This window comes from Furipterus horrens, unplaced genomic scaffold, assembly GCF_987537825.1.
Source record: "Furipterus horrens unplaced genomic scaffold, mFurHor1.1.pri manual_scaffold_8, whole genome shotgun sequence".
Classification (NCBI taxonomy): Eukaryota; Metazoa; Chordata; class Mammalia; order Chiroptera; family Furipteridae; genus Furipterus; species Furipterus horrens.
Genome location: NW_028327178.1, coordinates 28469830 through 28497256, shown reverse-complemented (window position 1 = coordinate 28497256; position 27427 = coordinate 28469830). Strand labels below are relative to the sequence as shown.

Here is a 27427-nt window from a genome sequence, read left to right as displayed (position 1 = left end):
TAAGAAATATGCACAAGGTTACAGAGCTAATAATTGAAAGGTCAGGGAAATGACCCAGTCTTGCTCCAGACCCTGAACTTATAATCAATATATTATTTTGCCCATACCCGCTTGTCCCATTTGTTCCCAAAGTGCTGGCCCCAAATGTTTCCTTTGGGTACTCATTTCCACTCTTGGTAATGAAATTCAACTTGCAGTCTCTGTATATATGATCACAAATTTCAAAGTGGTTGGTTATATAAATAAAGGAAGTTCCGCCCAAAGATATTCAACTGAATCTTTTCAATATAACCAAAAGAATTAGCCATTTATAAAGAATAATCCCAGTCATAAGAATGAAATATAAAATAAATTTTTAAAAGCAAGAAAAATCCAGAAAAAAATAAGCAAATTAAGTTGTACCTCCCGAAAAATATTTAAAATAAAAGTATATAGTATTTGACATTCAAGAGGACTGAAGATTACATTGGGTAGTATATAAATTAGTCATTTACCACCATGCTGCCTAACAAGCTTAGAGAAATTATTTTCTTATTAGACCATTGAACAGAATGAGTTTTCAATAAATTAACTTTTGTGTAAAAGAAAATTCAATTGAAACCTAATTGAAATCTTCTAGATTGCTACAGCAAAAGAATGTAAGCAAATAATAACAGCTCAAGACAACCAAATTAGATTTTTAAACATATCCAGTTTACCACAAATAATAGGTATAATGAAACGAGTTAAGTATCTTTTAACACTCAAGTCCTACAGCTCTTTTTAAAAAGCTTTCTTTCTCTCTAGGCTCTCAAGTTTCCTACCCACAAAACCATTAGAAAACATTTCACTTCATTTCTTTAGCCGAGTTGTTCTTTTCATTACTTTCCCTAGTTTTAGAACAAATCTTTGTTGAATCACCCATCTAACAGAATAGAGTCCTAATGGCATATCTTCCTGAAATGGCTGACAGGATTAAGACCTAGGATGGGATCTGTCATTGTGTTTAACCTGAAAAGAGAAGAAAAAGTGGAAGAAGAGTAAGAGCCTATCTGTAGTTTTAACTCTGTTCTAGGCCTGGTAAATGCAAAAGTGTACCTTCATGAGCAACCTCAGGGGCTTTGACACCAAAGCAAAGAGAAACAACTTCTTAGTAATAAGGCCTTTGCTTACTGTCTTGGATACTACAAATAGGCATTGTCTCATTCCCTTACCATATCTATTATCTGTCTCTAAAAAATACAAGGCTAAACTGGTGACAGCATGGTAATAGTAACGGAATATAATAGTGTAGTAACTGTTCTTGGTAATCTTTAATTGATGACTTGTATCTTGAAGTCACTGGGCCATGCTAACAGCCCAAGAGCTTTCTCTCTTTATTTTTATCTTTCTCTCCTTCTCTCCCTCTCTTTCTTTCTTTCTTTCTTTGTTTCACAAACACCTCCACCACTAGGCATTTGGAAATCTTATACACAAACCCTCCAACGACAAGCCTCAACTCTGTGTTTGCTTCCTGCTCAATAGGGGATGTCCTCACCTACCTACTTCTGAGCACTGTAATGATAAAGGTTTAGTCCCAGTTCATTCTCTCTCCCTCCTCCCCCCACTCCTCCACTTTTCCCTGAGTGAGCCCATGTGACCCTGTGTGGCATACAGTGCCTCCCACCCTCTGGGGAACTTCTTTCAAAGGCTGTTGTCTCTGTGCCTCTCATCTTACTATACCAATTAAAATAAACCCCAGGTTAAAACAAATACTCTCAGCATATTATTCAAAAATTTTATTGGGTTGGCCAAGAAGTCCATTATGTTTTTTCCATACAATGGCTCTAGTAGTGCTTAGTTGCCTTTAACTTCATTCAAAACAATTTTGTTAGATTGTATTGTAACAGCGGTCATATCAGCATTTATTTTTTTAAAGCTCATCAAAATTGGTGAATTTTTGTGCAGCCATTTTAATATTGAAGATGGAAGAAAATACGCAACATTTTCGGCATATTATGCTTTCGTCGGCAGCCGTCCGTCTCGAGAGACGATGGTGTAGCTTCCCAAGAGTCTATCTGCATCGCCGAGAATGGCTGTGCAGTCCGACTCGGGAGTGACACGGTATCTGTCCCCTCCCGTGTTGAATCGACATCTTGCGATGATGCTGGAGTGTCCTCTCCAGTGAAGCTGAAGCTACAGAGCCTGGGCAGGGTGATATTATGCTTTATATTTCAAAAAAGGTAAAAGCGCAACTGAAATGCAAAAAAAGATTTGCCTAGTGTATGGAGAAGATGTGTGACTGACCAAATGTGTCAAAAGTGGTTTGAGAAGTTTTGGTACTATTGACATTTTGACCAAATAATTCTTTGCTGTGTGGCTGTCTTTGCATTGTAAGATGTTTAGCTGCACACCTGGCCTCTACCCACTAGAAGCCAATAGCAGGAGATACTCAAAATATCCAAATCAATAAAGTTATTGGTGAAAATAAAAAATGTGTCTTTTATTTTACAGAAAAAAACTAAATGGACTTTTTGGCCAACCCAGTATTTTGCAATACTCTTCTTCTTTGAATCCTTCAAACACTTAAAATCACTAGTTTTAGCACTGCTAGAGATAAACTGGGGTACATTAAAATTTTGAAGTGTTTATTTGAGCAAACATCCATGGGAATCAGGCAGCACCAAACAGAAATTGACTACAGGCACTCCACCAGCAGAAGCTAAGGGTAAGAAAGGCTTTCTAGAGCAGAGCAAGGAAGATCTTTGCTTGGCTATAGCTTAAGTGGTTGCCTTATTAGAGAAAGCCTAGTTGGCAACTTGTGATAGTTATTCTTAAGTTCTGACTTCTTAACCTGAGGCATTTACTGCTATCATCTCTGGCTTAGGTTTGGCTTGTTTATGTAGGTTGCAAGGTATCAGAGCCACCTTTTTTAATTACTTTACCAGCACCAGTGCTCTCTTGTATGATACATACGTATGCTAGGCCATACCAGAGAGAGAACCGGAAGTTATAACTGGTGAGTAAAGTGAAGACGCTTATCTTTTATTCCATTTGAATCCCTCACTTTTCATACCAGTGTTTCACATATACTAATGTTCAATACTATTTGCTGAATGAGAGAATGACCCGTTTCCCTTAAGCATCAGAAGCCATTTTCTCTATCCTTTATTACTGAATAGTGGCTCACGGTTAAGAGACTGTTAGTAAGCTTATCTCACTTGTTGAAGACCATGAAGCAGAGCACCCTTGAACAAAACAGTAATTCAAGCCATTGAATTTGACTGAATGAATAGCTGTACTCACCAATCACCAGTTTATGAACCAGGAAGTGGGTCCTCACCAGATGCTGAATCTGTGGGTGCCTTAATCATGGACTTTGCAGCCTCCAGAACTGTGAGAAATAAATTTCCATTGTTTATAAGCCACTGAGTCTATGGTATTTTTGTTTTAGCAGCCCAAATGGACTAAAACATCACGTAAGTAGAAATTTTTGGTCCAGGCTCTTCAAAGGTAATCAGCTGCTATCCTGCTGGGAATTTAAACCAAGTCCTTGAAATTAGCTCTCAATCTTCAGACTCTTGCAACTAAACTGATTTATATTTTAAATATAGTATATGCCATCTTATAAGAAATGATAGGAATTTGAACTTTTCCCGGTGCATCACTTTCTTACCTATATAAGTAAGAAATGAGATTATCTATTGAGGTAAATGCTACCATTACACAGACAACATTCATCCATCTATTCTCTTTTCCTGTCTAACATTTCTTCCTTCTTAACATAACCCTATGCTAGGAAAACTTTCTAAGGTGTACTAAAACCAACCTCTATAAGGCCAACAGATTGAAGGAAGAGGCTGATGGCTCAAGAATTAAAGTTTATTAGGAGAACTTAAGACAGAAGCGGAGATCCGCACAGCAGCGAGATAGTGAATTTTCATACCCAAGAGGACGTAGCTTTATCATAGCCTCCAAGAACACAGGTGACCTGTAGCCAAGTGTCACGTGCACATTAAGTAGGTGGTTTGTAGCCACGTAACACATGTTTGTTAAGCAGGTGGCTGTAGTCCAAATGGCACATGCTTGTTAAGCACTGTGTATTCAAAGCAATAAACATTAATGGGCCTACTTTTCTATATAAAACATTCTTTTCAGGTAATATGGCCCACTCCTCTCAGGGTGAACTGGTAATCACTGAGAGCAACTTGCTTTTTAAGATGGCTTCAGTCAGGTCAAGCACTAGAAACCAATTTTCCTAACATCCTTATTTGGTTCACCTTCCCCAGATTGTCAGTGTCCTTCAAGAGAGGCTGGCCTCTCGTGTGCTCTGGGATATGATTCTCAATTGGCATACGTCCATTATGGAGACTTCACCCCCCAGCCCCACTTCACACCCCTTGTTGGTGATAGGCCTAGACAGCTGAAGCAGTTTAACCTCATAAGATATGAAGGAAAATCTGCTGGGCTAAAAGGTTTTCCTTAGTTTCAAAAAGTGGCAGAAGATAAGGGTGCTCCCTTTTTCTGCTTCTGGGAATCACCTATAATCTGAACTGAGAGAGCTGTTTTGAGACCATAAGGGAAGCAAAAAAAGGGAAGGATCTGGTTCCTAGACAATATCACCAAGCCATGGTAATTAACCAACCCTCGGAATGGCCTTACCTTCATGCATCTATCTATGTGGGGTAATAAAAATAAACCTCAAGCAATAAGAACATTTGGTAAAGTTTTCTACTCCTGTAGTTGAAAGTGTTTCTTCTCTCTTTCAACAGTTCCACTCCTAAGTAGGCTTCTCAACATAACAAAAAGTACAGTAGATTGGAGGTCAAGGCAACTGCTAATTTTTTTTCCAATGCTCAAGTTGCTCTTCCTATTAAAAAGCAGTCTGTTTCCCTTTCCTGTGAATCTACTTCTTCTGCCAATAGAATTCAGAAAAGTAATACAATGCCAGTTCCAGACCTAGACCTTAAGAAAACTAGTATCTTCCTTCCCTTCCTCCTTCACTCTCTTGAGAACCAACTGCCATGTAAGAAAACTTAGGCTAAATTCCTGAATGATGAGAGAGACTTCCAGAGAAGAATCAAATAACTGCAGACACAAGGCAGCCCCAAGAGCACAGCAATGGGAGTGAAGCCACACTAGCTGACATCTGATAAGGTGGCCACTAGTCATCTCTACTAAGCCCTGCCTGAGTGCCTGCCATGGAATCGGGTGCAGTAAGAACACCTGCTAGTGTTAGTTTCTAAGTCCAATGGGGTCACTTTGCAGCAATGGATAACTGAAACACAAGGTGATATTATTTCTTCTCTTGCTTTGTAAAATTGTCATAGTCATTGCGCAATGATTAAGAATGATTTAGTAAATCACAAGTAGCTCTGCATGCTAATGATTTTTCCCCAAATGGGTGTGTTTTAATTGTCTTCACAAAGGAGAATTTGTTTTCATTTGTTACCTTATACTAACATTTAAAAAAATAATTAAACAGAAATAAAAAGGGAAATGTTTGCAACAAATGAATTGATATCCTTAGCAAGTAAAAATCTCTGGCAAATATGAAAGAAAAAGTGACACCTCCATTTTAAAATTGGGAAGAACCATTTCTTTGAAGAAACATAAATGGTCCATAAACGTGAGAGGGAAATACCCCATCCACAACCTAACTAGTTTAAAATAATGTGACATCATTTTTCATCTACCAAATGGCCAAAGGAAAATTTAAATACTAAGACTTCATGTCAGCTAGGATCCATTGAAAAATGGGAAAATCCCACCTTAAAGGGGCAGAGTCTGGGAAAACACAGCGACTGTGAGCTGCAGGGTCTTCAGTGTCTCTGATCGCAAGCTGCTTGACTTTGGACAGTGTCTATGGCTGTGACATGGGGATAACATAGCTACAGCACAGAGTTGTTGAACAGAAGGGCAACAAACATGGTTGTTAGTTTTTGTTCGACCTGTTTATCCACGTGTTTACTCTTGTCAGTTACTGGAAAAGCATTAGAAATACAGGAAAATAGGAACATTTTTCTAAAACATTGGCGGTAGAATGAATCGGGAGTGATGTCACACCAAGCATGGCGAGTCATCGCGCATGGAGATGGGTAGGAGGCAGCCAAGGTGAGGGGGAGCTCCCTCTCACAACGACCCTCGCCTCACTGCGCCACTACGCCAGGGCTTCGACGGTCCGCGGGGCCCGCGGCTAGAGGGAAGGCGATGGGAAAAGTAGGATCCACAGCGCTGATTGGCTGCCTGTGAGCACGGGGCGGGGCGAACGGAGGCTGGAGGAATAGCGAGCGGAAAGCCGCGGGAGGGCACTTCCGGTCTTTGTGGCTAGTCGCTCTGGGTCGGCGGCTTGGTCCCTGGCCGCTCTTGGGCTTTGCGGTGAGGGATGCGGGCCCCGAGGCGAAGGGAGGGTTGGGAGGGCTTGCGGCCCGGACGGCGGGCGCGGGATGGAAGAGCCCCTCTGCTCGGCCTGGCCCATTCCCGGGTCGCGGCGCCTTGTCTGGGCGGCGTTTGCTCGGGTCTTGGGGACGCAGATGAGGCCAGGTCTCAAGACCCTGCTTTCCAGGGGAAAGGGCACTTACTCCCCCACCGCCCTGATTTTGCAAATTCTGTGATTTAATCTGGATATAAAAAGAGAAAGGCTAGTACGGCCACGCTGGTTAGTAAACCATAGATTTGTAGCGTCAATATTTTAATCTCAATGTTAGTGTTAGGGTTAAATTTTACTGTCCTACTGATTCAAGGGCACACCCTCATCAGTATTCCCCGATCCTAAAATCAGATCGTGTTCAATTTGTATAAGAAAATTTAATACATACTTGTTGCCATTTTCACTTGTGAAACATGTTTACTCCAGTATATTCGAAGCTTTTTGAGAGCTGAGATTGACCTTTTCACTTCTGTGTCTCTATAGCTGACATCGTTTTGAACACATGATAAGCATTTAACAAATACTTGATTATTCCTGGGTAGACTCATTTATCCATGAGCTAAAACCTTTGTATCCTAATACTCAGCTCACGACAGAGCCCATAGTAAGCTTCTCAGTGTTCATTGAAGAAATTCCATGAATGTCATAGTTGATCAAATGGCAACTATTGAACAATATTTTCATTTAAATCAACTAATGTTTAATGTGCATTTTTAAAAAGTTTTATTACTACCTTAAATGAATCAACATTATTTGCCATAGATAGGTCACTAACAATAAATTTTTTTAAATCAGCATTAAGTCCTAGCTAGATACTGTTACCCTTGGAAGTCTGAGACTTTATTAAAGAGGGAGTTTTGCAAGTTTTACATACATGTTTAAGGCAGATTTTTCTCCTCAATGAGAACTGAAAGAGAATCAAAAAGGAAATTTCTCAGTATGTGACTCGTGTTAATATTGCATTCCTTTGTTTCTAAAATAATTTCTTATAGAATTAGTGGTAGAAATTCTACAAAATAGGAGACAGTGAATAATGAGTGATGTTTAGTTTGCCACTTGATTACTTATTTACGATCTCAAATCTGCTCCCTTTTAGTATGCTACTGGGATGACTAATGTTTATTGTTATAAGTTCTTACAGATTATTTTTCACTGCTATAAGATAACAATGCTTTTATATCCTTCAGGAAAGAAGAGATTACTCAAAGAATTTCTGAAGTAGACAACCCAGTTGTAGTGTGCTTTTTGAACCACTGTTTCAGGCCGAAATGGCTGTGGAATCCAGAGCAGTTTCAACTCTGGTACCTCAGAATCCTCAGGAACGAGAACTGATACTAGTGAAAGTAGAAGAAAGCCTTTCCTGGGGTCAGAAATTAAAGCAGAATGGGAGTACCCGATCCTGCCAAGAATTGTTTCGCCAGCAATTCAGAAAGTTTTGCTACCAGGAGACACCTGGGCCCCGGGAGGCACTGGGCCGACTCCAGGAGCTTTGCTATCAGTGGCTCATGCCAGAGTTGCACACGAAGGAGCAGATCCTAGAACTGCTGGTGCTGGAGCAGTTCCTGAGCATCTTGCCTGAGGAGCTGCAGGTCTGGGTTCAGCAACATAGTCCAAAAAGTGGCGAAGAAGCTGTGACTCTGTTGGAGGATCTGGAGAGGGAATTTGATGATCCAGGGCAGCAGGTGGGAACAGGGAGATGCACTATGTTGTGGGAAAAGGAATTTATAAACTGGAGCATGTGGTATCCTCATAACAGAATGAAAATTTGTTTCTACTGAACCATAACTCTGAGGTGACTACAGGTGACTACTAAGGCCATGCCCCTCTCTATCCTTAAGTTGTTCTTTTTTCCCTATCCCTCACCTCTGGAGATGTCTTTCTTGACCTCTGAGATTTTTTAACTAAGCATTCCCCTAGGGATTTTCTCGAAATGCTAACCATATTTTACTGATTTCAGGTCCCAGCTAGCCCACGAGCACCAGCAGTACCATGGAAGGATTTGACAAGTCTTGGAGCGGCCCAAGAACTAAACATACAACTCCAGTCATTAAAGACACAGCTGAAACCTTCAGAACCTTGCATTTCCCCCCAAAGTGGTAAGAAATAGAAAATCACCTGGGAACTGTCATCAGTTATGCCTCTGGCTTTGATGATGCAGAATTAGTTGTTTTTATACACATGCCACACATAAACCTCACTATTACTATTCTAGGCCAGAGGGGCTCATTTTAGCAGCTTTGTATTGGGCAACCCTCACAAATTGCAGTCAGGCTCCTTGTGTCAGTCTCCCTGTCATTTATTTACTTATTCCTTCATTATATATCTTAATTGAGTACTAATACATGTCTGGTATGATGACAGGCATTGGGTCTCTGTCTTCAAGGAACTTCCAGGCTAGATGGGGTGGTAGACAAGCAAAAAGGCAATTGCAGTATAGTGTAGTAAATTATAGACAGACAGTAGGCATGGGGTACTATGGGGGCACATGTAAAGGCACCCAACCCTTAGAGGTTCAAGGAATACATCTTGAAGGAAAAGACATCTAAGCTAAGACTTGGACTATAATTAGGAAAAAGCCAGGTAAATAGGTGGGAAGAAGAGTATCCTAAGCTAAAGAGAACAACTATTTCTCAACTCTTCTGACACCAGATACATGGCTTTCCTCTCATATTAAGTACTTCTGACACTTAACTTCCCAGAATCAGTGCAGACCTGCAGGTTAAGATTTTAATACCAGAAGACGCCCCCCCACTTCAGATGCCAGTTGCATGTAGTGGTCCCAGACTACCCACAGTTCTGATTTGCTGTAAATTAGTGGTTCCACAACCCCCTCTTCACGTTTCATAATTTGCTATAATGGCTCACAGAACTCAGGGAAACACCTTACTTACTATTTCTGCTTTATTGTAAAGAATACAAATGAATCAGCAGTACTCAGGGTGAAGTCCAAAAGGGTCCTGAGTGCAGGAGCTTCGGTAGCTGTCAAGGTTGGGGTGCCATTCTCTGAGCACTTGGATGCATTCATCATCCCGGAAGCTCTCTGAACCCCTTTGTTTAAGGTATTTATGGAGATTTCATTACATGGGCATAGTTGATTAAATCGTTGGCCACTGGTGATTAGCTAACTCAGTCTCCAGCCCTTCTCCCTGAAGGTCAGGAAATGGGGCTGAAAGTTCCAACTCTCTAATCACTTGGTTGGTTCCTATAGTGTAAGCCAAGTATGGCTGGTAGGTGCATATTATAAATGACAAGACACTCCTCTCACCTCGACCACTTAGGAAATTTAAAGGGTTCTAAAAACTGTTTCAGGAACTGGGAATAAAGAACAAATATATATTTCCTATACTACAATATCACATAAGCAGAGGCCACAGATTCCTGAAGGTGAGAGAATATAGTCCATTCTGGGAGTTGCAGATAATTCAATTTAACTTGAATAGAGAAGTCAAAGGGAGAGGTGGTAAGAGAAACTATAGAGAAAAATGGCACCCAGATTGTGTGTCATTCTAATTAGTTTGTGCAGTGCAGTGGGGTACAGTTGAAGGGTTTTGGACAAGAGAATGACATGATTGGATATGTATTTAAAATTTTAGTTGCAGGTTGGAGAACGCATTTGAAGGCAAGAGTAGAGCCCTGTTAAGGACTTGTAATCCACGTGGCCACAATGAGTAATTTACAATGTATTCCGGTGAGAGGTGGGGAAGATCAAAGCTGACTTCTTATCAGTATCTAAATTGCATGTGGAGAGGAGGTGACAATGATACTCAGGTTTCAATCTTAAACAGCTTGGTGAATAGTGGTGCAATTCATATAAATGGAAAACATAAGGGAAAAAACACATTGATGATGTATTTAGTTTGGGACATTTTGGTGTTTGTGAAATATTCACAAGTAATATGCCCAGTTAGCATTGGATATGAGAGTCTAGGGCTTAACAGAAAAAACTGGGATAGAATTGGGGATCTGATTAGCTTATAACATCAGTACATTAGTAATTGAAGTCTAGGAGGTAGACAATTTGTAGAGTGTGGATACATGAGAGCCCAGAACAAAATTTGAAAGAACTCGTGTTTGAGTGACTGGCCTTAAATCTAAGAAGGAACAGCTGTAGAAATTAGGCTAACATAGCTGTTTCTAGAAGGAAGGTGTTGTCTACAGCATCAGTGTTACAGAGAGACCAACTAAGACCCATAGAGTATCCATTAGGTTAAGCAGCCATGAAGCTGGTGACCTTGGTGAGAGTGTATGAATATGGGTAAGGAAGAAACCAGATTATAGTACAGACAACCCTTTTAAGGAGCTTTACTCTGAATGGGAATGAGGTTTCATGAGGGAGTTATGTAGGCAATGAACTTGATTTTAAAAGATGAGTGAGACTTGAGCATACTTAAATGCTCATAACAGGAAGGAGACAGTAGAGAAAGAGACTGAAAATACTGGGAAAGAAATAGGTGGTAACTGATCCTTTGAAATCTCAGGCATGAGAGAATAAACTGCAAAGTGAAGATGTAGGCCCTGGTATTAGAAAGGAGGAAGGACCCTGTTATGAACAGTTAAAGAAAAGCTATATGTGGACTGTGACATCTTTTATAGGTAGAAGCATCTGTTTTCTCTCACAGAAAGTATTGAGAGTGGGGAAATTAAAAATCTGTTTTTTGCTATTATCATTTCAGATTGTGAAAACAATGAATCAACGACAAAGAAGGACATTTCAGGCGAAAAAGCAGGACTTCCCCAGGAACTTGTATTCGGAGGATTTAGTGATCATGAAAGCAGTTTAGAGTGGCAGCAAGGAAGTGCTTCAGGGGAGAAACTAGGAAGATCCCCTATCCAAGGAGGCAGTTTTAGTCAAGTAATCTTCACTCACAAATCTCTAGGAAAGATAGACCATCTTGAGCCTCAAAGAAGCTTGATTCTAAGTACAAACTCGGTAACATATCAGAAAGTTCCTACAGAAGAGAGACCTTATAGATGTGATGTATGTGGGCACAGCTTTAAACAGCATTCCTCTCTAACACAACATCAGAGAATCCATACCGGAGAAAAGCCCTATAAATGTAATCAGTGTGGGAAGGCCTTTAGTTTGAGGTCATATCTGATCATTCATCAGAGAATACATAGTGGTGAGAAAGCATATGAATGTAGTGAATGTGGGAAAGCCTTCAATCAGAGCTCAGCCCTCATTAGACATCGGAAAATTCACACTGGTGAGAAAGCTTGTAAATGTAATGAATGTGGCAAAGCATTCAGTCAAAGTTCATATCTCATTATCCATCAAAGAATTCATACTGGTGAGAAACCCTATGAGTGTAATGAGTGTGGGAAAACCTTTAGCCAAAGCTCAAAGCTTATTAGACACCAGCGAATTCATACAGGAGAGAGACCTTATGAATGTAACGAATGTGGAAAAGCTTTCAGGCAGAGCTCAGAGCTGATAACCCATCAGAGAATACATAGTGGAGAGAAGCCCTATGAATGTAATGAGTGTGGAAAAGCGTTCAGTTTGAGCTCAAACCTCATCAGACATCAGAGAATTCATAGTGGAGAGGAACCTTATCAGTGTAGTGAATGTGGCAAAACGTTCAAAAGGAGCTCAGCCCTTGTTCAGCATCAGAGAATCCACTCTGGGGATGAAGCTTATATATGTAATGAATGCGGGAAGGTTTTCAGGCACAGATCAGTCCTTATGCGCCATCAAAGAGTCCATACTATAAAGTAACTTTTGAATACAATGACTATTGTAAATAGTTCAATCACATTTCTGTCTTTGTTAGTCAGAAGGGTTTACTTTGAGCAAGACTCCAGGAAGGTGTCAGTGACTAGGTCTCAAGCCATTCTAACTTCATGCAGCATTTCCAGTGCACATGTATACTGTCCTTTGAAAGCTTTTCCTATGACTCGTCAGAACAGCAGATGGAAGAATCGTTGCTTCTAGCGTTTCTCTTACCATTAGGAATACTCAGGAAATAGGAAAAATGGGACTATTACATTGAAACCTCATTTTCCATGAGAATGTCATGAAGAGGGTAGAGCCACCTAGGCTCTGTCACTGCATCTGATTGCTGGTATGCCAGATTTGGGGGATCACTAATCAGTTAAGAACAGTGACATAACAGCAAGACAGATGGCAAAATGGTTTCATCAATGACTTACGGAGCCCAGGGCAGACTGGAAATGAGATAAAAGAATACAAGTTAATTTATGCAGCAGTTATTTTTTGAGTGCCTGTTTTGTGCCAGAAACTAGGTATAATGGAAAATAAAGACCATCTCTTCAGTTTTATGGACAGGCAATCACACTGGTTTAATCAGTGCTATATGACATTAAGGAGTACCTGACCCAACCTTGGGTCGAGGAAGGCTTCTGAAGGAGGTAGGCAGGCCAGGGAACAATAGACAAAGGTCAGAAAGAAAGTGGCACATCTGAGAAATTAAAAGGCCACTTTGTGTGGAGCATTCCTGCGGACATCCTTTTGAAGTGGAGTCCAGTCTGTAAGAGAAGGATGGCTATAGCCAGGATCACTTAAGCAGTGGAGAAGTCTCTGCTAGTAGACAAAACCTGGAGTCCTCCCACCACAGGGCAGTGAGAAGTTCTGTCCTCATCTAGGACGACCCAGAAAAAGGGTTGATGTGGTTTCCTCGCCTCCCTGTAGGCAGGGTAGACCTTTCAGGCAGGTGGGGGTGGGGGTCAGGAAGAGCCCAGCCTAGAGGTTTAAGAGTTCTAAATGTCCCTCTCCCAGACATAAGGACATCTTTGGTTCTTAAGACTAACAGAGCTACTGTCAGCTTCCTCCCAAATTCCAAGGTTCTGGTCAAAGCTGCTATGGACAAGGGTACCATAGCATTTGTTTCCGGGACTGTACCCTCATAGTTCCTAGTGCACTCCCTGGGGCTCAGGTGCTAAAAAAATACTTTGTCAATTGCTGGGTCTGTGACTTATTCTCCAAGAACCTCACACATGTTCAGTTTTGTCTTATATTTGCAGTATTCACAGTCTTTCGTGTGTTTTTGTTAAAGACAATGCTAAAGGGAAGTGACAACAGAAAGTAACAGTCATGGTCCATCCAGAGACTACCATCTTCTCAGGGACCAGCAGGAAAAGCATCCCTAGACTGGTACTTCTTAAGTGCAATGTGGAAAGGTGGACAGGCTAGTTAGTCAGCAACAGAAAAATAGGTTATTCAAAATACCTAATAGATTGGAGTTAAAACACCTTACCAAAAATAGAAATCTATGGGAATCAGAATCTTGTGCATAGGAAAAGTGTTCATGAGGGTAGATAAGAGGAGTGCTCCAGTTGGGACACACACAGATGAGCATGCCCTAACCAGTAGGAACGGCACGAGGGCTAAGTGCCTGTGCTTGAAGAGAAGGTGAAAAAAAAGAAGGGATAGCATCATATTTGGACAAGGTGGTAAAAATGTAAAAATAGTAAGAGCTATTCAGCTCTTGTTTTCCGCAGAGAAAGACCCAAGTTGAAAAAAGTAGGACAAACTAAGTAGGAATGATACAACGTATATTACAAAATGGAGATAGTCTTTATATAGGTGGTTCTTATACATATCAATAGGAAATATGATAGGTACTTATCAGGGCTTTGTTTATACTTGTTATTTCTCAGCCCATATTTCACAGAGAAGGAAATGAAGGTGTAGGATTATGGCTTACTCAATATCATAGCTAAAAAGTGGTGACATTAAACTTTAAACCCAAGCAGGAATCCAGAAACCTTCCATGGAGCCATTTCTCTATTCCGCCTCCCACGAAAAAGTCACAGTAGAAAAAAATGTTTCTTAAATAGGCAAATCACAAAAGAATAAATGCCGATGGGCACCAAGTGTTCAGCCTTGCTAGAATTAACAATGTACTATATTAAAGCAAGAGTTGAGATGGCAATATTTTGTCCCTAATAAAACTAATAAAAATTCAGGGAAATGGGGACTGAACTGTTGCTAGCAGGATATGAGTAGATGCTATCTTAGGCAATCAATACCAGAAGCCTTAAGCATTGCCTTTTGACTTTCAAGTTCTACCTGATAATTTATGCCTCAGAAACCATCATGAATGTATACAAAGTCTTAAAAGTTGTTAAAAGTAATGTTGATTAATATTAAATGACAAAGCATTCATAACAAGTGAAAATAAGAATTATGTACATTATGATTCCATGTAAAAATATATTTATGCATTAAAAATACTGGAAATATATCAACTTAAAGAGCTGTACTGATGATCTTTGGGTAATAAGATTATAAGGGAATTAATTTTTTTAATGCTTTTCTGTGTCTTCCAAATTTTTTCAATAAATATCTAAAACTTCTAAAATTAGAGAAAAAAGGTATAAAATGGAGTGGAAGCCCAGGAGTTGAGAGATGTTATAAAAAGCACATGATTTCCATAGCATCTCTGTCCCTTCCAAGTCATAGGAAATGAGCTTCCCTGTTAACTGATCTGTGACTTCCTCAATGGTACAGGACAATGGCAGACATACCCATCTCACACTAATGCACAATAAATGTCTTCTGCAAATTATAAACCTCTGCAAATAGGAGCTACTTGCCTGCAGGAGATTTATAGTTGAGAAAAGGAATAGCCTTGAAGTGGAGACCTTTGTTCTTGCTAGTTCTTTAGCATTAATTCTGCAGCTATAAACAAGTCACCTCACAAATCTGAACCCTCAGTTTAAAGGAGCTGAAGTAGCCCTGGCTGATGTCGCTCAGTGGATTGAGTGCCGGCCTGCAAACGGAAAGGTTGCCAGTTTGATTCCCAGTCAGGGCATATGCCTGGGTTGTGGGCCACATACCCTGTTGGGGGTATGCCAGAGGCAACTAATCTATGTATTTCTCTCACATTGATGTTTCTCTCACTCTCTTCCTCCCTCCCTTCCCCTCTCTGTAAAAAAATAAATAAAATATTTTTTTTATATAAGTAAATAAAGGAACTGAAGTAAGTGATCTCTTACAGTAAAAGCTTCAGGATTCTACGTGTTTATGAAACAGAAGGGGCATCAATGTAAGGTAGATATCAAAGGAATTGTTTTTCCTTCACCAGCCTTGCTGAAAGAAAGATATCAATAATTCATGCCTTTTCCTTTTGCTCAGGACCTTGTTTTTCTTGGTATAGAGGCAGTCTGGGAAAGAGGCGAGGGGAACAATGTTTACTTTAAATGGATCTTGCACAACAGATTCACGGGTTTAAGAAGATAATGTGCAGTTTAGACAAGGAGCTTAATATCAGTTTCCTACCTCTTCCCTTCTCCCTCCTCATGTCCATAGGCTTCAGTTAACACTGTCCAACTGAGAGGATTGGAAATTTAAGCAAATCTGACCTTGGTCTCTCCAAGATGCCCTATGAATATCTTTGCTTCTCTTGCTCCATAAAGTGAACCCTCAGACAAAATGGCATTGTCAGGTAGAATAATCTCCCACACAAGAGGACTGGCCTAGAGAGCATTTTTGCAAAGTCAAGAAGAAAGGTGAGCCCCATGAGCAGACTCCTCTTATACATCCCTACCCCCTGCTTTTGATGGGCCTGACCCAAAACATTACTACTCAAACTTTGTCACTGGCAGCTGTATTATTGGCTGACACAATGATCACTCATCTAAAGGGTCATGGATCTTTTATTTTTCTGCACAAGTGTTTCCATTGCAGACCTGCTAAGAGAGGAGGAGAAAGTCTGTGCAAGAGGGGTGGGGGGGGTCAGGGCAGGGGAGACCAATGGGTGAATAAAAGGGACAACTGTAATAGAGCAACAATACAAAAAAATGAAAAGAAAAAAAAGAAGGGAAAGGCCATGGCAGTCACTCAGGCTCTTGCTCTCAAATGTGGAGAAGTGTCCTGATTCTGGTGGGTTCAGATGTGTGTGTGTATTTCACAAGGCTACTTGTGACTTCCTCTGGTGAACTGCTCTCCCAGGACTAGCTGTCAAGTTTCCAGACACTTTTTGGCCCAGGTGATAAAAGTTAAGAACACCAATTCCCTGACTTCTTCCCACAACTTCTTTCCCAATTCTTCCAGCACATCTCCCTACTGTGCTCCCTACTCCTGAATGATTTCAAAGCAAAACTTAAAATCCAAACTCTATTACAATAAACCTTGCATTACATTCTAATACTAAACAGTTGAACTATAAATGTTAATATTGATTTACCAAACAAGATTTTTACCAAAAAATATTAGGGTAGGGATAAAAAAAGACAAAAACTAATAGAACTCCAAAATCATAACCATGTTCCTACAGATACTAGGATTGTGGGTAATTTATACTTCCTCATTTTCTGTATTATCAACATTTACAATTAATTCACAATAAGGAAAAAAACTATAAAGTGATACTAAAAGCATGAAATCATATGATTATCATTTATAAGAAAAGGCAACTCTATCCATTTAAAGCCTTCAGACTTCTAATTGACCTCACTCAATAATAATCCTACAACCTTGGACACAAGTTTACCACTCCTCTTACCCACAACAGCTTTGATCATCACATCTTCAGAAGTGACAATATGTGGAAGGGAAATCAAGACATCTTAGAAGAGGAATCAAACTTTCTCTTGGGTATTAAATTGCACCCCCTTGCAGATTTGTTCTCTCCTTGGGTGATCTGCCTCAGCCCTAGAGACTCCTTATATGTGTTACTCCTGTATTCTCTTGAGTTTTTAATCCCTTATGATAGTTAATAATTCTTAATATCATACTTTGCCTATTCAAGATGTGGTTTCTGTTACTGGTACATTATTCATCTCCATGCCAGTGGGACCATAATAGTAAAAGAACAGAATATTGGTCTTTAAATATTATGGATATTACTAAAGAATTTTATTAGAGATCTTAATTCTTAACCCTAAGTTAGAAATTATATTGGAATTTCAGATTCTAGGCAGAGTCAATGGAAGAATATTTTTAGTCAAGGGGGCCTTTCCACAATACTTAATGATCATGATAGGTGACTGTCATTAAGAAAATGAACCATGTCACAGATGAGAGCCCTCACCTCCCTCCTCATCCTCAAATGGCCTATGGCTCCTCACCTCTCTCATGGAAAACCTGGGGCTCCTGAGTCTCACTCTTACACTGACATTGATTCTCCAAGGGCTGGAGCTGGATATGTAGAGACTTCAGTGCCCCATGAATGTCATTTCTTTATAGGTCATTCCTTGGCCATGAGCTGTGTCCTAGGAGTAATCAAGTACCAGGACTATGATTCAAAGGATATACAAGAGGAAAACCCCTAGAATAACAGAGCAGGGCAGCTGGAGTCAGAAACTCATTCAAATGATTAGACAGAAAACAATAGGACAGAAGGCCCTAGTGACTTGATCCCAGGGGACAAATAATAATCCAAAATACAAAAATTGTATAATTCTCGGATAACTAAGTCAAGGCCATTCACAATGCCTCCCCATTAACTTGCAACAGGCAAAAGAAGCAAACAAAAAACACCCACTTCTTACCCGTTGCCTTAGCCAGTCAAGCTTTCTCCAGCTCCTCCAGCAGAGTCACAGCTTCCTCTCCGTTCTCTGGTTGGTGCTCTTGCAGCCAGGCCTGCAGCTCCTCCGGCAGGATGGCCAGGAACTGCTCCAGCACCAGCAGCTCCAGGATCTGCTTCTTGGTGTACACCTCTGGCCTCAGCCACTGACAGCAAAGCCTGTTCAGAGCCTCCTGGGTCCCAGAGGAGTCAGAGTAATCAAACTGCCTGACTGCTGGTTACAGGTGTTTTCCTAAAGGCTAACATCCTGCCCCAAAACATAATTCTCTTCTTCAACCTTCACAATTATAAGTCCTTTTTGTTCTTTTGGAGCATGGTAGGCCAAAGCTGTGACGCACCCTGACATTCTGGGCAGAGACAGTCTGAAAAGGTTTCCCGGATGACGTAGGGAGGGTATAGAGATCTGTGTCTGAGAGATTCGCTCTAAATTCCAGTTCTTCAGGGAGCTCCTGAGGAGAACAGTGCTAATGTTACACAGGGGGAAAAACGTGCTTAGAATATAAATACAGGTTTTGAAGACTGGTTGCCAGGGAGTACAGCACTGTAAAGAAAACTGACTGAAAGGAAGCTTCTGTATAAATGATACACTTATAGATGATGCAGGATATTTTCAGGATAGAAAATCTAAGTATCACCAAAATCAATTCAATCTTTAGCAAATAATGTTAGGGACAACCATAAAGATAATAAATAGTGCTTATAAAGACTGAGTATATTATTACTTCTCAGAATAATTATCACCATTTTATGAGCACTTACTATAAGCCAAACACTAGCTGGAAACTTAACATAAATCTTATAAATTCCCTAACAATTCAATAAGGACAATTATAATTATGCCCATTTTCCAAATGAGGCTACTGAGAATCATAAGCTTACCAAAGTTACACAACCAATAAGCAGCAGAACTGGGCTCTGCAACCAGGATATTTGGCTCTTTCTGTCATACCATGGTGTCTCTCCAAAGAAGGGAATTTGCATTTAATAAACACCTACTATGTTCCAGGCGTTTTACAAATTCTATTTTATTGGGGCTAGACAATAATAGTATAAATACTATCATCTCCATTTTAAAGATGAGGAAACTGAGGTTTAGTAATTTGTTAAGTAATTTGCCGAAGGCCCCAAACTGGTAAATAGCAAAGACAAGCCATGGACCTGCGGTTGCCCAACTCTAAAGCACTTGCTTTTATTATTACAGAATTGGTTAATGGAGAATAGTGGGGCAGGTGCGGGGGAGGTTGGGTGTTCCAAGACAGCACAAAGAAAAAAGGAATGGATTCCTTCATCCATTATTTCAATAAACACTTGAGCTATGTGGTAGGCAATATACTGACAGGACTCACAGGATTAAAAGTCTGTCTTCACCCTGGCAGGATTGCTCAGTTGACTGGAACATCATCCCATGCATCTAAAGATTGCAGGTTTAATCCCCAGTCAGGGCACATACCTAGGTTTTGAGTTCAATCCTCAGTTGAGGCGTCTACGGGAGGCAACTGATCGATGTTTCTCTCTTACATTGTTGTCTGTCTATCTGTCTGTCTCTCCTATTGCTCTAAAATCAATAAACATATCCTTGGGTGAGGATGAATAAATAAATGATCTGTCCTCGAGGGCTCCTACTTTATTTATGATAGTATGGGAAAGCAACAGGTAGATGAATACAGTGATAAATCAAGGATAGAGGGATGCCAACAAGGTAGCACTGAGAAAGACAACTGACTGAGACCAGAGAGAGCTGGCTACCTGGGGAAGACACGTCAGCAGAGTCTGACATGAGTGAGGCAGGTGACGATGCAGGAGATCATTCAGGCAGAGAAGAGTGGGCATGAGAGGATGTGACCCACTGAGGAAACTGCAGATGATGTAGGGAGGCCAGATTAGTGGCTGTCACCCCTGGCTATGGCTCAGAATCAGGCACGGAGCATGAACCCCACAACAGATTTAGTGAGTCAGATTCTCCATGGGTGGGGCTTCAGTAAGTACAATAAATGCTTCTGTTCGAACAGCTAGGTTTAAAGAAAAAAACAAACAAAAACCCTGGGCCACAGCTGAGGACAGAGTTAAGGAATAGTGAGAGGACGAACCTACAGAGGAAGAGCCCGGCCACCAAGGGTCTGAGACATTGCAGTACAGTTTGCATTTGATCCCCAAGGCCACAGGATGGCTGGAGGGTCTGTCTGCCTACCCAGAGAGGGTGTGGAGTACAGGATGGGAAGGGTTGTATAGCAACCATTTGGGCAATGAGGGCCTGAGCTACGTGAGCCAAATTATATAAAGATGGGAGATTTGACAAGGCTTAAGAGACACACTGGATGAGGATTTGAAAGAGAGAGAAATCAAGGACTCAGGTTTCTGGCTGGCTCTGGTGGGTGAAAGACTGGTGGTATTTACTGAGCTAATGAAAAAAAAAGAGATACGAGATGCCTAATAAACAGCATTTCCTTAACTGTGCTTTGCCAGATTTAAGAGATGCTCCATACACACCTAAACATAGAGAAACTTGGGGCAATTTTTCTTCTTACAGTTTTTAGTATAAGAAAAATACTAAATAATTTCTTTAGTTATTATGTGACATCTGACATTTAAGAAATCCCATGACAAGACATCATCAGATCTGTGTACCTATGTGTATGTGCCATTTACCAAGGTTTGCATCACGTTGATGTGTATCTTTTACTTAGCAATTACTAGTCTATGTTGTGTATCTTGCCTTTTAATTTCAATAGGTTTGTGATACTATTCAATTTTTATTATAAATATGATGCCTCATCAACTTGTCCTCCATGGTGTGTGTGGCTGAAGGGAAGTTTTTCATTATAAACCATTGTCTGTTCCTTCTCCTTCACTGGTCCACCCTCCTCTACATCAGAGTTCCATAGGTTAGTCCTAAATCTGCCAGGCTTATCGGGCGGCATAAGTGGACAGCTTCGGGCCAGAAGTCTGCATTTCAGCGTCAGTTGTTTATGGAGTTGTCTAGGGAACCCAGCTGCCTAACACTGAGGAGCTGGAAGACACTGAGCTTGAATACAGCCTTCCTGGTCCCACTTTTGAACAATGTTGCTTGCCGCAACACAGCTATTTAAAATGTATCTGCATTGTTTGCTCACTTAATTGTAACAAAAAACACTAACTGAGTTTTTATTATAGAGTCAAGCACTCACTGTCTGCCTGTTTTAAGTGTCTTCATTTCATCTTCACAATACTTACTCTATTTTCTATCTCCAGTGTTTTACTTAATAGAAACAGAGAAGTTATGCAATTTGCACCAGGTCATACGGATTCTAAGTGATGTAATCTGGACTATTTTGAAACCAAAAAGTCTGATTCCAGAGTCCATACTTTTAGATGTGTACTCTGAACTGCCTTTTCACGTCTGCCTTTCCCACCAAACCAAAGGTCATTTCAAAAAGGACCTGTTTTTCACCCATTTAACAATATTTATTAAGTTAATAAATAATAAAGTGCCTACTTTGTGATGGCACTGCGCTAGATGCTGAGCAGAGCTGTAGATGAGACAGTGTCCTTGCCATTACAGACCTTAAAAATAGTAAGGAAAGGGGATCGTTAAAGAGAAAGCACATATTAATTACCTAATTTAATAGTGGTAAGAACTACGAAACAGAAAGTACAAAGTGCTCTGCGAGTGATACACAGGGGAACAAGTTTTAACGTAATTCCCATTGAGTTCGATTTTTCAGCTGTTTTAGACTTAACTAGGCATGCCGATTTCAAAACTGCAGTTAGATTTCTTCTATCACGTCAAGTTTTTCTCTACAGCTTATCTTAATGCGACCACTCTAGGCTGGATCGAGCCTGAATCGAGGGAAGCACTGGTGCTCTTCTATTGACTGAGAGCAAACCTCCCTTGAGTGGGGAGGGGTGGGGGATGACTTTGGAGACCAGCAACAGGCTCATACTTGTCTAGTCTATTCAGTTACACATGAGACAGTGTGGTGAGAGGTTGGGTGCCGCTCTATATAGTGAATCATATTCCAAAGTGTAGTCCAAGTTCTTGTCTGTATAGGAGGAGTTAGCAGAATTTATTTTTTCATTTATATATGTACTTATTTCCTTTCCTTCAGATCATGTCTGCCTCTGCTATTTCTCGTCGTAAGTGCCTAAACAACCCTGATTTGTTTTGTTCTATCTGTGGCAGTTCACCATTCCCAGTCAAAGACAAACGTCAGCACATTTGTCAGGCAGGCCTATTTTGCATATTTTAAAGTAAAACTTGGTGATCAAGATAAGTCTTGGGTCCCTCACAAGGTGTACAAGCAGTGTGTCAAGAGTTCACAGATGTGGACAAAGGGAATACGTGGTAAATTGCCATTTGGTATACCTATGGTTTGGCGAGAGCCCAGATATCATTCAAATGACTGTTACATTTGTATAGTGAAAACATCAGGATAGAACAAGAAAAATAAATGTAAAATAGAGTATCCTAGTCTATCATCAGCTATATGCCCAGTGTCTCATTCAGCTGAAATCCCAGTGCCAGTTTTCATTGAACTATCTTCTTTCAAAAAACAGGAGTATGGTGAAGAACTAAGTGACAGCAACAATGAAGATTTTGAAATTGAAGATGACTCAGTTCACAAGGGATTTGATCAGCATGAGTGGAATGATTTGGCATGAGATTTGGGTCTAGCCAAAAAGGTTTCAGAACTCCTAGCATCAAGACTGCACAAGAAAAACTTGCTTGAAAAAGGAGCGAAGGCATCCCACTTTCGATCAAGAGAAAGTGTATTTCTGCAGTACTTTCGAAGTCATGGTGGCTTTGGGTATTGCCATAACATACATGGTTTAATGGAGGAATTGGAAATTCCAATCTAGAACACAACTGAACAGCAACTGTTCATCGATAGCTCAAAGCAGAGCTTGAAGTGTGTCCTCCTCCACAACGGCAATTTATTTGGTGCAGCCCCAATTGGCCATTCAGTTTGTTTTCATGAAGAACATGAAGACATGAAGAGAGTCATTGATCTGTTACAATATTACAAGCACAGTTGGATCACCTGGGTTGACCTTCAAATGGTCTGCTTCCTTCTTGGTCAGCAACGTGGATACACCAAGTATCCCTGTTTTCTGTGTATGCGGGACAGCAGAGCTCGTGAGAAGCACTGGGTGGAGTTGAATTGGCCTCCAAGATCTGACCTCAAACCTGGTGATCCAAACATTCTACATGAGCCACTTGTTGACAGAAAGAACATTATATTTCGACCTCTGCATGTAAAACTGGGTCTCATGAAGCAATTTGTTAAAGCTTTGCCAACTGAAGGAGACTGTTTCAAGTATCTCATTTTGGCATTTCCTAGCCTGTCGTTTGAAAAGATAAAATACCTTAATATGTATGTTTGGTAGCAGAATTTTACTACTTGTACACAATTTGACTTACAGCAATAATATATAGCCTTTATATGAGTAAAATAACTCTAAATAAACTGTATATTCAGGTAATTTTTTCTTTATTTTCCTTTGTATGTACATTTTGTATGATTTGGGGGACAAAGGGAGGGTATCCAATACCTTAAAAAGTTGACATGATAGAGAAAAACTGGCGTCATTTTTGGATTCAGATGCCAAAAGTTAGTCAAAAACAAATGTCAGATCTAACTCAACAAAAATTGTGTTCCCCAATGTTATCTAAGCTAGACTGGGAAGTCAAAACCGAGAGCTGAGACCTGACTCAAGAGCGAGCTTCAGTGCATCTCCGATTCCTTCCCCTGTGGCCTGGCACACAAAAACCACCAAGCAAGTGCTTAAGGTGTCAGTGGACGCAAGGGCGGGTGGATGCCTGGACAAACGAACAAATGCAAAAAAGGATGGACCGACGGACTTGTGGGCTGGCGGGCAGAAGCGCCTAAGAGAGGCAGCTACCTGGTGCACCTACAGGTTCTGACAGTGACAGGGGCAGGCCAGGCAGCTGAAGCTAGGAGGCGGGGCGGGTTACACCACACAGCGGTGAACGCAAAGCACCTACTGCCGGGCTCCCGGATGGCGTCACTCAACCCTCGCTCCGCAGGAGGCGGGGACCGAACCCATGCAGGGAGCAGGACAGGCTTGGGCCACACGTGCTGCCGGAAGTGGATGGGCGCGCCCCTCTAGGAAGTCCGGAGGACTGCAGCTCTGTGGCTGGGCGTGCGGCGGGCGCGTGGGGGTCTTGGGAATAACCGGCGATTCCCTGGGTGGGACCTGTTGGGGTCAGCGGCAAATCAAAACATTTAGTGGTAGACTGAAAGAGGAGATTTTTGGAAAGAGAGAGACACAGCACGCTTGAGCTTCGTATAGCACCAAGGATATAAAAATAGAACCTAGGGTCTCAAATTTTAGGGAAGAGTAAGACCGGAGCACGTTCACACACCACAAACGTTGACTGTCTGCAATGACAGCCTGAGAAACTACGGGGAGGAGAGCAGGGGTTTGGGGTCCTGCCCAGGAATGGCGGAAAAGTGCAAGGCGGAGGACAGACGCTGCAGTGGAGTGAAGGGGCGTGGAGCTGGGGGCGGAGTAGGAGGTCAGAACAATTTTTCCGTAGAATGCGCTACTCAAGCTGAGCCCCGATGAGTGATTAAAACGTCGATTTGAGGAAGCGCAATGTTTCCACGTGGGGAGTGGCAGTTCCGGGCCCGCTCGGAAATTAGCCCAGCATCTTGGTTGGCAGGAACCTAGCCTAAGGGGTAGGTTGGGGTCAGGTTTGGAGAGTTTAAAATGCAAGGCTCAGGAGTTAGGAATGCAGTTAGTAAGCAGTGCAGATTACATGGCCAGAAGTGGACTTCGGGGCATTATCTGACAGTACGGCGTAGAGATGAAAGGGCAACAGAGATGAGAGAAAGCACAGGCGATTAGAAATGTGAGCTAAGTAGGATATGATACATCAGATTTGTGATGCTTTGAATGCAGAATAGCTAAATAGTCTCAGTTAGTAATGCTGATTTTACAAGTGAGTAAGTGCACATGCAGTTTGTTGAATTTTCACAAAATAAGCACACTCACGTTACTAAAGAGGGGTCTGCAGCCCCCACTTGCTCAGGCCACTAAATGGGTAGGGACAGCCACTGAGTGAATGGTCCTAAGCTGTCCTTTCACACTCTTAAACAGAATGGACATAAGGTTTGTTTAAACTGCTGTGGCTTGATTTTAAGTTAGACTTGAAGACTTTTCATATTGATGTTAATGACCTCATTGATTGAAGATAAAGGAAAGGATCTGATCTGAATTCAACTCTTAACTCTCTTGGGGAGTCTGGTGTTTCTTGATATAAGCCTACCCATCTCTGCCAAAGTGAACTTTGGAAACTCCAATTGTAGTGGCCAATATTTCCTTTCTGAATCTGATTTTTAAACATTGTTTGGCTTTTAAAAAGTCAGTCAGTTGGATATGTACATTAACATGTCAAAAATGTCATGTCCATTAGTTAGATGTCTTGAACAAAACAAACAACAGCAGCCTACTTGTTAATATTGATTTGATCAAAAGAAAAGTTAATTTTGTATGTGGCTTCACAATTTGGATTTATGTTCCTTTTTAACCTGGAACTGGACATTGATATTTACATTGAAATTCATTCTGTGTGAAGATTGCTTATATAATTTAAGTACCAGATGAAATTTATATATAATACAAAATAAAACATGATAAGCAAAAGTTCACATGTGGATCTTTATGTTTAACTTTATGAGGAAAAAGGTCCATAGTTCTCATCATCATCTCAAAAAAATTAAGAACCACTTCCCTAGAATCTTTGCTTAAATCAGACCTATGTTAATTTGACCTAGTTTTCCCCAAGAGGAAATGGAATAGGAAAAAGAAATCAGGTAGAATATTGGTAGATGGCCTATCAGTTTCATTCTCGAGAATCTCATATCATTTCCTGATCTCTCTGGAAACCTCTGAATTCCTTACCTTACTGAGATGAAGCTCTTCAGTGTCAGCTGCTGTGGGCCACAGCTGGCTCTAGGTGTGTTTTGGCCAATCCAACAAACTGTTCCAAATTGATTTTTACGGCTCACACAGAATGTGACATCTCTGGTAAAACTCTCGAAAGCAACAAATCTAGCGTAATCTGAAAGAACAGTTTGGTTTCCTTGGTTAAGTACCCAGAAGATCTATGTTCACTTATGGATAAAAGGTCAATGAAACCCTTCACCTTTGTATAAGAGAATTAACTTTTGATTAACTTCCTCATTCTGTTTTACTGGAAACCTATTAAAAGCAGTATGCCAACTATGGCATTCTCATACACCGCTGGTGTGAATGCAAATGGTTCAGCCACTCTAAAACAGGGTAGCATTTTCTGAAAATGTTAAACATACACCTACTGTGTAATAAAAGAAAACAACAACAACACATGTCCATATAAAGACTTATACACAATGTCCCAAGCAACTTTATTTGTAATAGTAAAACACTGAAATAAAGTGTCCGTCAGCTGGTGAACAGATAACCAAATTGTGGTATATACGTACACTGGAAAGAACTCTGACCAAAAAAAAAAAAGAGTGCATTTTATATGATTCCACTTAATTAAAACTCTAGAAAATGAAAACTAATCTACAGTAACAGAAGGCAGAACACTAGTAGGGGTTGTGGGAGGCAGGGCAGGATTGGCAAGGGAAGGAGAAAACTCTAGGGGTTGCTGGATGTGTTCACTGTTTTGAATGTGGTGATGATTTCATGGCTGTATACATAAGACAGAACTTATCAAATTGTATACTTTAAATATTTGCTGATTATTGTATGTCTTTTATACCTCAGAGAAGCCATTAAAAAAAAAAAAAAAGGATCTGCACTTACTACTTGTGAGTGCTGGACCCAAACAAGTTCCTTACAGATAATATCAGGGTCTCATGCATGCATCCTGAAGATTTCAAATGTTGCAAGAGCGTCTTGGGCTTAAACAGGAAGCCCTCTTCCTCTGCCTTACCCATCACCTCAGCCAGCCACCTTTTTCTCCTATCTCTACCCTTTCTTCCAAGCGTCTTATCCAAAGTCGCATGTCTCACCTGGCTCAATTCTTCTCCTAATTGCCCCTTTATTATCACTTCAGCCAGCTACCACTTTCTCATACTTGTACCTTTTCTTCCAAGCATCTTACCCAAATTGGTATGTCTACCATCTCAATTCTTGTCCTAATTACCACCCTTTACTTTCCAAGATATTTCCAAGAATACAGTAATATCCTTTCCTTCCCTGATGCTCTGCTGTTCACCCCACCCTCTCCCATTTCAAGTCCTTCCTACCCTGATTCTTTAGTCGTAATAAGGATTGCGCTGGAAAGCACCCTCTTTTAGAAAAAGACCCCATGTCCTTAAAGGTCTTGATAGCAGAAGAGATGAAAACCAGCTTCCCAGCAATTCAGGGGTTAATTGCTGAGCACTCCTTATTTTTACGACAGTGGATTTAAAGTGTATTCCCAGAATTATCAGCAACGGGATCACCTGAGAACCCGGGCTCCCATCCTAGACCTACTGAGCCGTGAGACCCAGCAATCTGTGTTTTGACAAGGCCTCCCGGGGATTCAGGGGCATTCCAATGCTCTGGGGGA

At 40.9% G+C, this 27427-nt stretch overlaps 1 protein-coding gene across 1 annotated transcript; it reads left to right on the top strand.

Moving 5' to 3' along the window:
- Positions 1-6272: 6272 nt before the first annotated feature.
- ZNF397 (zinc finger protein 397) lies at positions 6273-12974 on the top strand. The gene is made up of 4 exons (XM_090285658.1): positions 6273-6336; positions 7576-8070; positions 8346-8484; positions 11062-12974. Exons 2-4 carry the CDS (start codon positions 7657-7659, stop codon positions 12105-12107), a joined length of 1599 nt encoding a protein of 532 aa, XP_090141784.1. The 5' UTR covers positions 6273-6336; positions 7576-7656; the 3' UTR covers positions 12108-12974.
- The last annotated feature ends 14453 nt before the right edge of the window (positions 12975-27427 follow it).

What these genes read in the sequence shown, in the direction of transcription:
- ZNF397 (XM_090285658.1), top strand. Translation starts at nt 7,657, where the DNA reads ATGGCTGTGGAATCCAGAGCAGTTTCAACTCTGGTACCTCAGAATCCT. An exon ending in TTGATGATCCAGGGCAGCAG is followed by an intron (nt 8,071 to 8,345) that starts GTGGGAACAGGG and finishes TACTGATTTCAG; the next exon opens with GTCCCAGCTAGCCCACGAGC. An exon ending in TTGCATTTCCCCCCAAAGTG is followed by an intron (nt 8,485 to 11,061) that starts GTAAGAAATAGA and finishes TTATCATTTCAG; the next exon opens with ATTGTGAAAACAATGAATCA.